Raw genomic sequence first — 9610 nt, 5'->3', positions numbered from 1 at the left:
CTCTGAAATGAAAAACACTAGATAGTCACTGTGGTCACACGGCCCCGACTATTTTCTTGACACATTTTCAAGGTTTGCAGAGAGGCTCCACCTTTTTTCAAGCGGTTCAGTGACCTCACCGGTGGGCTGGATCGTAAGGGTGGGATTTCCAGGCTTTCACAGAACTCCATGTATTCCTGCTGCTCTGTCTTCGGATCTATGCGGCTCCACCGACGGCTCCGGCGGACTGGCTGTACCTCTCATTGCCATTGATAAGCCTCTGTTTTGGACTCTGGATCGTTTTTCTGCATGCGACTCAAATCGGAATAAATAATTGAGGAATGTGGAAATTACAGAATGCCCAACAGCGCTGGAAAGAGATTTAAACCCACCAAATACATCCCAGTGTCCACTGCTGCCACACTCCTTGTGGGTTCGACCACTTTATTTTTCGTTTTCACGTAAGTTTGCGTCGCTTCTTGTTCTTATTCTGTTGAACGCCGGAGTGTATACGGATCGTGTGTCTTCAGATTGTTAAACAGCTTGAAGTTTGCATGGGTGGATTCAGTCACTTAGGTGGAGTGAGTGGGGTTCGCACGAGTGTATCTATCCCAGCGAGGAATGTCGTCGCGCTTCTGAAATGGGCTTGCAAACAGCCAGTCTCAGATGCTGGCTGCATGTGCGGCTCCAGACAGACCGTTCAGCTCCAGCTCCTGCCAGGCAAACTTCTAATAAAGCATGCAAGTTGAAAAACGCCATGGTCGTGTAGGGGACCACGGCTTAAGCCGCTCGACCCCACTCCCATTGAAAAAATGCCGCAGGCAGTAGTTGATACAATTAAAATGGTTTCATTGGTCCATTAGGAGGCTGTGTTTCGGTGTGTGTGTGTGTGTGTGTGTGTGTGTGTGTGTGTGTGTGTGTGTGTGTGTGTGTGTGTGTGTGAGAGAGAGAGAGAGAGAGAGATTGATGCACACTCCAGTGAGATACTTGAGACAATGTTACACCCCATGAAGCATTATAATCACCGCAGGAAAGGGCTCCCCAAAGAGGAGTCCTGCAAGGGTTCCCTCCATGGTTTCAGACAATCTACTACCACGCCCCAATGTGAGAATGGAGAATATGTGATGATGGCCGAGGTTCACAGATAACCCCTGAGCAAGGCCGGAGGGTCCCTACTCTCTCCAAAGCAGATTTTTTTTTTTAAGTCTGTTCAAGTGATACTAATACAAGCTGGTGATACTGGCCTATCCACACCAGCTGCAATCGAGATGATTACATAGTCTCAGAGCCTGCATCAGCCAGCATCACAATCAGGCCCTAAATAGGAAGGCTTTTATCCCATGCCCCTTCGTCCAATAAATGGCGAAGTTAATGCTATGGCTTCAATGCAGAGCTGATGCTGGGGCAAGGGGGAGATGACAGCAGAGAGGCTGATATTGCCTGGTCTGATTCATCATCTCCCCTCCCACCTCCCCAGGTGAATGGGTTGTTAAGAAATCGATGTCATGTTCATTCTCAAATCTGCAGGGAAATTCGAGGGGGCTTGAAAATCACAAGGGGATCCTCTCATCTAGACTAATAACTGTACAGACAGAGCAGCGATTTTTTTTATTTATTTATTTTTTTATCCTGTGTAGACTCAGTTTGCTTAAGAGTAAAACTGTCGATTGTGATTCCTTTCACTCTGAGGGTGGGGCGTTTGACGGTGTTGCATTTGCCAATGGCAAACATGTACACACTGATGATTCATGACACAATATCACAACGGGTGATTTCTATCATCTCGGACGCATGTTTTCTGCCTAATGTGTTTTAAGCTATTACCCTTTGTGGATCTAAAGTTGGGTGTTAGTTTGTATCAGTAAACATAATTCCTTTACAAACATCTGTATCACATAATCAAGATGCAGTGAATGATAGATTGCCTCCAGCTGGATAAAATGCATGCAGGCACAAAATGCTTCAGCTGCACCCTGAGCCGTTTTGCACTCTCAGTCTCAGGTCAATGACCAAGACTGAAGGAAACATATGGTATATGTGGGATGCAGTGGTTGGTTGTATCTTTAAGAATCCCAGCGCTTCATGTTTTACTCCATTGGGTTTTAGATAGACATGTACTTTTAAATAAATTTAGAAACAGCAATTAAGCTGTATTGTTTTGTTTAGTTGTTTTTTGTTTTGTTTTTTTTTACCTCTCATACCTTTTTAAATAATTGCTAATGCTTCTTTTGCCTGGGTTCAGGTCACTCTATACAAAAGGTACAACCACCAGCAGATGGTTCAAGGGTGAGGATTAAGACTTTGCTCTGTTGGTTCTTTATTTCCCAGTAAAAGGCCCAGAGGATTGAGCTATGTATAATGGAACTCCCTGGGGAGCAGTGTACATCCAAACTAGGCCATGCCAGCTCACTCTCAAACACACATCCATTCCGCCCATTATGTTGAACTGGCCTTGAACTGGGCTTGTCCAGAGTCACGCTCACCACTGAGCAGTGGTATACTTCTACCCGAGGAGTCTTGAGCAGAATAACATGCAGCGAAATTTTTCACGTCCAACTTTGTTTTACATCCACAGCGCAAGAGTTAAAACTGCAGAACCCTTTTACATGCTCATGTACAGCAGAGTGCCAGGAAGGCCAATCTTTTTTTATTCCTTGGCTGCAGTGTCTTAAAGGTCTGTGATGCCAGCAGGCCATTTGGTGTAACGGAGGATGAGTACTAGGGTCAGCATTGGCTCACATACAGACAGACACACTGTCGATGGTGTGCTAGTGTGTTTGGCTTACTCACGCCTAACAGTTTGTGTTACCCACAGAGATTGAATTGGAACACATTAGTACAGAATTATTAATACTCCACGGCATGACCACAACTCATCGTAAAAATACTCAGGATAAATTAAGCTTTTAGTCATTTTTTAGCCATCATAATATTATCCCAGCCTTATCTGGGTCTATAATGTGATCCCATTATACAGTAGCTTAGAAATCTCACAATGTCTAAATTTGTCCCAGTTCTTTATGGTTGGATCGAAGGAGCTTTATTCCACTTTTTAGTGGTGCAATCCTCAGAATGTCTTAATCACTGCGCTTGACCGAATGCCAAACGAATAACCTGGTCTGAAAACAGAAGAGCCAGACTGGCCATTCTCATTTGTTTCCAAGCCTTATAGTCCACGCTTGATTACCCACATGGACAGATGTGTGGGTCAGTTTGACTGATAATCTGCAGAAAACCTGTGTTCAGCAGTTTTCTCTGTGTGAGGATGAATAATGAGAGAGGTAGTCTGTGGTGGCATCTAAAGCCAGCATGTCACCAGGCTGAGATCGGCTCTGACCAGAATCTAATCTTCAGCTCCCACATCTGTTTCCTGCCTTTCACTTTACATCCATTCAATCAGACTTCATTTAGATCCCGCGGTATGCATTGTTTGGCAATTGTTGCAGCACTCTGAATTCCTTGTAGAGATTTTATCGATAGGGAAATTCTGATTCATTAGTTGTTTGTGCAGAGCTGGCAAAAAGTGTCAAAGTTGGGGTAGACAGTCAACCATGTAGATCCCTTTTAGGTGTAATAATGGTAAGAGTCGGTATTAACTTCAGCAATGGTTAAACGTATGACTCTCTCACAAGACTAGCTGTAGAACCTCAGTTTAAATATAAAAATGTTTAGAACTTAGAACTACAACTACATGCATTGATAACGTTGCATATTGTATTCTGTGTTTATAGCCCTGGAGTGTTTTTTATGGCAGAAAAAGAAATGATTCATATTCAGTTGCTTATAATGTTCAGTGTTGTGGGTAAAAAGCCTCCCTCACCTTCACCTTTCCCTCTTAACTCACATTTAACATTGCAGCTTTCGGTGTCGAAAATTCCAGGACAACATTTGTTTCATTAATCCTTGTTTGTGTTCTCCATGTGATTTTGTGTGATGAGTTGCTGTCGTTGTTGTTTTTTTTTTTTTTCAAGGGATTTTGTTAACAAGCTTGTAATCATTAATGCCTCACTGCTCGGTATTAGTGTCCATTAAAGGCCGTTTGCCTTCCTCCTGTGCGATGTTAGTGGCTTCCAGGTGGCCTGTGTTTGAATGTAGTTAAATTAATTGTTAGTTTAACTCATCCTGTCTATGGTTAGTGTGGGAGCCAGTCTGTTTTGGCTGCTTGTTTTAAATATTGCTCATGTAACAATGCGACTGATTTGAGTCTAGTTTGTTTATTTAAATGTATGATTGAGGATAAAGTGCGAAATTTGAAATGTTGCAAGGGCAGAACATTTCTCATAAGACGTAAATTACCAACTAGCATTTTAATACAGCTTCTCTGATGTGATACTCATACTTGCTGACTTCCTGACTTGCATGGCTCTAATCTCCAAGTAAGCTTTACAAAAATATTCCACAATTCCCATGAAGCTAAGAAAATACAGTTTTTATGGCAGGTTCATCAGTGTTGGTTTTAAACATGTCCCACCTATCTTGCACTTGGAAACATTTGCTGAAATATTACAATTCTTACTTCACGCAGCACTAGATTTCTGCCCCTCAGGTGACATGGATAATGAGATATATCTTATGCTTGTGCCACACAAAGGAAAGAACTTAATAATCTTGACATAGCCAAAAGTCGCTGATAGACCTACAATCTCACTCAGGCCAAAATATCCCCTTGGCCTATGCAGTGAAGTCTGCTGGTTGGTGGCAATATATGCTTTATTTTTCTGAGGATAAAAACCAGTAGCAGATTAACATCTTTGTCAGATTAGATAACAATGTAAATTCCTCAGCAGGTCTTCATCTGTCAGCACTTTGGAGTGAGGGCCTTTTGAAAAATGTTGTAGAGAGTTGTCAACTCTGCTCTTAGGAAAGTACTTAAGAAGTCAGTCAGCAATAAATGCAGAAGGAACCTTATTTCACTTTATGGGACTATCATATTTTAGTCTGTGTGGTTTATGGTTAATTTTCACTCTCATTACAGTTTATATTTAACGCTAGACGTGGGATATTTTTAGAGAGTTGCCATTCTTGTGTAGAGCAGCTATATTGCATGGTAGCTAAAAAAACCTTTTTCAATTTTCCTGAAATATCACCGATAAACCAGACCGGCTGACTTTATTGACTGTATTTTTGCTTACAAATAGTCCCTTGCAACAGCGAGCTCCATTCCAGCAAAGCACGGATTTCATCAGTACAGAAGCAAAAGACCTTTGAATTTTCTGTTTCTTTGATACCATGACAAAGCTCCATTTCTATTTAAATCTATCACTGCTGTGTTGTTTTGACATCTAATATAGAACACTATTAACATTTAGTTGTAAATGTTAATTAGCATGCTAAACTAAGATGATGGATATAGTAAAAGGTCTACCTGCTAAACTGAAGCATATTTTTTATTATGAGCATGCCATTATTCTGACCAAACCATTTAGCATTGCGTACTGCTGTGATTATACTGGCTAATTTAGCCATCAACTATTTTCTTAGTCTTTTGTTGTGGGTTTAATTAGCAGGTTAAATAAAACCCAAAACATATATATATAAAAAAAAAACAAAAAAAAAACGGGGGCCCACACTTTCTGAATCCAAATGTTTTTTTGTTTTTTTTTGCATCCAGAAAGGTATTCACTTTAATTACAAAGAAGTATTTCAGAATTGTATACAAGAATTTGTCATTGTAGGCAAATTTGGGGTACTATTTTTTGTGTCAGTTGTGTCATTGTGTTTGTCATGGTGTGCTTGGAAATGCAAACACAGTTAATCTTGGATGGATCAGCCATCAGACTGCACGACCTATTAGAAACACTGAAGCGAGAACTCTAATGTTGTTACTCCAGTGGGAACTTAACGTCTGAATATGGACATTGCTCAGATATTTTTAGCTACTGACTGTTTGACAGTAACGGGATTAAATGTGGGTTTCTGACAAATGTCTTGATCTAATAGTATCTTAGTGTGTAGTTCTTCAGGGATGTATGCATAGAGTTGGAACAATCTATTACCAAACAGTTAATTCATCTGGGCATCGGGAGGCTGAGGTTCTATAAAGACTCCTAAGGGGAAAAAAAAAAAAATCATGCCATTTGTTTTTGTCATCTCACAGTACACATACACATGTACAGTCAAAGCTGTCTACCACCTTCAGTATTGATGAGTGAAAGAGGCCAGGTCATCTAATCTCATTCCATCCTGCCTTCCTGTCACTGCTCAACAACTAGGTGAAGATAATGCTGACAGATCCTCTTCTCTGGCACTTCACGGTGCATCGTTGAGCCAGCCAATCGACTACACTGCATGCCACACAAACTGGTGGCGCATTAAAAATAACACTAAGCTTCAGATCAATGCAAGTTTTCCTGATTTGGTTCCTCTGTAATTTGTATGATTGCGTTTGATAGATAGGATTATCTGTGGATGTTTACACAAGTACTTAAGGAGAAGCCGAGTACCGTTCCTGAAACATTGTATTCCTAAAAATAAATCAGTATTTCTAGGTGTGGGGATTATCAAAATTATTGCAACAGAGAATTTATTCCTGTAAATAGAGTTTAGCATGACTTATTATAAATGCAAAAGAATAATGCTATTGTCCAGGAGCAGAGGAACAGTAGAACAACTCATGGTTTGTACACCATTTACTGAAAATCTGTACTTTCTAAAATTAGTCCTTGCTCTTTATGTCAAATGCGAGACTTGTGTTTTCTGCCCGTACAGTCTTTTGTAATATGCCTGGATTAGACAATTTTACTACGACGCCTAGGAGAACAAAGATGAAATGTCTGTTTTTTTCTAAATGTGTCATTTCTGCTCCAGATTAATAGAACTGGAGGAACATTGTGGTTCTTTGTTTCCCACTGCAAATCGTGACTCTGCTCCTTTTTCAACGTCTATTTAAAACCCTTTCGGTTTCTCTGAAGCGCTTTCTCTCTTTCTGGAGTTCTGATTCTTGCCAGAAAACAAAACTTTGCCTTGTGATGCCATAGTTGAGGTAAATGAATACATGTGGATGCGATGCACAACAGTGTGTGGGCGAAAAGTGCGGGAAAGTGCAGCGAGGTACTCTCAGACTTTGCTGTACTCAACCGCCCTCCCACCAGCCCAACAAACTGGGGACGCCTGGAAAGCCTCCTCTTGGGGAACATGTGGGATTAATTTTGACCTCCAGCCTCTCCCTCCACGGGTGTCTCCACCCTGTTTCCCCTCATGTTGTTTTGCCAAGGGGAGACCATGACTGGTAATAAGTAGGAACAGAGCTCTGTGTCTTAACACCCTTGACTGGAGTGGCTTTGTGAGAGACCGAGGAGTGTGGAGCAAGCCGAGGCTCGCAGTGTTTACACGAGTGTTGCTGTGTCCATCTCTGGGTTGCAGAGGAAGACATGCAGATAGACTCTGTGATTATAAGGGCAGGTCTTCCGCATCTTTGCCATTTGTGGTTTTAGAAGTCTGTGGAGATGAGAGGGCACATCAGCTACGACTCATTCATCTTTGTAGTGGAATTCAACCATTAAGCTACTGTAGGCCGACCCGGAAGATTTTGAACTTGAAGAGGAAAATACAGAATCTCTCAAGTTATTGTGATTGAAGTAGTTTCGCTAAAATGTTCAATTTTAATGAATAAATTAGACATGCTGAGAGGCTATGCAGTCTGTGTTCTATGATTTGTGTCTTCATGCTACCATTGAGGGTGCCAAATTCAGATATTATACAATTTTTAATTATATCAACAAATAACCATATGTATATGAAAAGTGTTGCACTTATTGATGAATCCACAAGTAATTAACATTTGACTCTGCAATTCCTCTTAACTCTAATTAAGCCATTTAGCATTTTTCAACTTATTGGTAGGTTTTTCCTCTCGCTGCTCTCATAAAGCTCATTTCCAGACACAGCAGGCAACTGATTCATGAAGAAACTGTTTAAAAAAAAAAAACAAAAAAACAAAACAGTTTTCCTTCGCCGGGTGCATAATGCTAATGCAACGTAATAAGATGTACTACTGTCTTTTTTATCTTGTTTTTACTGACACCAAGTGGCAAAATGATCTGGTAATGCAGGCTGAAGTTAAAAAAAAAAAAAAAAGAAAAAAAATCATAAAATCCTGCTATATTTAACCAACCTCAAAGAAATATTGCTGAAGCGTATGTACCTACTGCGTGTGTGTGTGCGCGTCTATAAATACAAGTGGCTGGACTTGTCTTTGAAGCCATGGATATGAGTGGCTCCAGTCAGGCTTATTTCTGTTACGCTTTAGTTTGTTGTTTGTAAAGGTGATCTTATCATGTGACATCTGTCACATGCTATTACTTTACACCTCTCTGTGCAGTTTGATGAATAGGCATTGTCATATTCATATTTATCTTAGCTTGTCCTGCCAGTAGCCTTGCACTTATCACTACGGATGCCCATTTCTGCTTCTGAACCTACATATAACTATTCTGCTCTCAGTAACAGTCCCTAACACTATAGAGTTACACATTTTACTTGGCATTTAATTGATACCTTTCTATATTTGTAAGATGTTTGATTTCAAAAAATGCATGGAAAACATGTTCTATATATTTAGAGGCTCATTGTGTGGTGCATTGGCTGCTGTTTGCCTTCCACGCAAGGCAAACCTTTTTTGTTTACTCCCACGCTCTCATATCTGAAATGGAACTTTGCTGGCACATTAAAAATAAAAAAGAAAAGAAACAAAAAGGATAAGCAAATGGAGTCCTTTGATGTATGGTTGCCTGATGCTGGGCAGGAGAGGTTTCTTTGGCTGTTAAACTATTAGTCCAAACTCAATATGCTACAGCTGCACTGCCGAAACAGAAAGTAAAACCGTTGCTAGCTTTGTGTCAAATGCCTGTTTGAAAGAATGGCATCATGTTTGACAGTGAGGGTATTTTTAAATGAGGTTTAATTCACAATGGACAATGTGTTCAGCCCTCAGGCTTACACCATTCTCTCTGGACTTCAGTCCACTTCCTCCTAATTATAGTGTGGAAAAAAAAAAAAAAAATTACTCCCTGAGTTTGAATTTTGAAACTAGTTTTAAGTCCTGAGTCCAGTTCTCAATCTGACCCAGTTCCTGAATTGTAATATTCATGTTGAAATATAATAGCTGATTTTAATTATAACTTCCAACCTTTGTTTGATTTAGCTTTTATTGCTTTTTTCGAAGCTCTAAATGAGACCCACTTAGACAGCTGTTTGTTGTTGTTTTTTTTTTTTTTTACAAGATTTGAGACACAATAAAAAATGTATCATCAAAAGAAGCTGTTGACGACGTCCATGTCGTGAACAGGAATCAGTAGCTACCTTCTGCCAGAGAATAGCCAGCCAGCCATGAGCTGTGGACTTCCTCCTTCAAACTGTTTTCTTTGGCACAGCCATCTGCAAAAATCTGCAGAAAATCCAGCAATCTCTGAGAGTTTTGTCTCTAACCACATAATGAAGTCACAGTTGCTCCTATCTTCCACTGGAAAACAAGGACAGGACATTTAGCTGTGGACCTCACTCAGTTCCATGGATATGTGCTTATCAGTGGTGCACATGCAAAAACAGCAGCACAGCAGTTCATGCAATTGAAATACCGGTAATAATTAAACATAATTAAAACATTAACATGCGAGGCCTTAAATCACTCAGG

The 9610-nt window shown here is 40.4% G+C and overlaps 1 protein-coding gene across 1 annotated transcript in view; it reads left to right on the top strand.

The window, feature by feature from the left end:
- The first annotated feature begins 110 nt into the window (after positions 1-110).
- zdhhc8b (zDHHC palmitoyltransferase 8b) overlaps positions 111-9610 on the top strand; it is a 58169-nt gene continuing 48669 nt past the window's right edge. The window contains exon 1 of the mRNA XM_029510099.1: positions 111-440. Within this exon, the coding sequence (XP_029365959.1) occupies positions 337-440 (104 nt within the window). The 5' untranslated portion in view covers positions 111-336. The remainder of the gene's footprint in view (positions 441-9610) is intronic.

Source organism: Echeneis naucrates, chromosome 9 (genome assembly GCF_900963305.1).
Source record: "Echeneis naucrates chromosome 9, fEcheNa1.1, whole genome shotgun sequence".
Lineage (NCBI taxonomy): Eukaryota > Metazoa > Chordata > Actinopteri > Carangiformes > Echeneidae > Echeneis > Echeneis naucrates.
The sequence above is the reverse complement of the archived record's forward strand: the minus strand, read 5'-3'. Positions and strand labels throughout refer to the sequence as shown.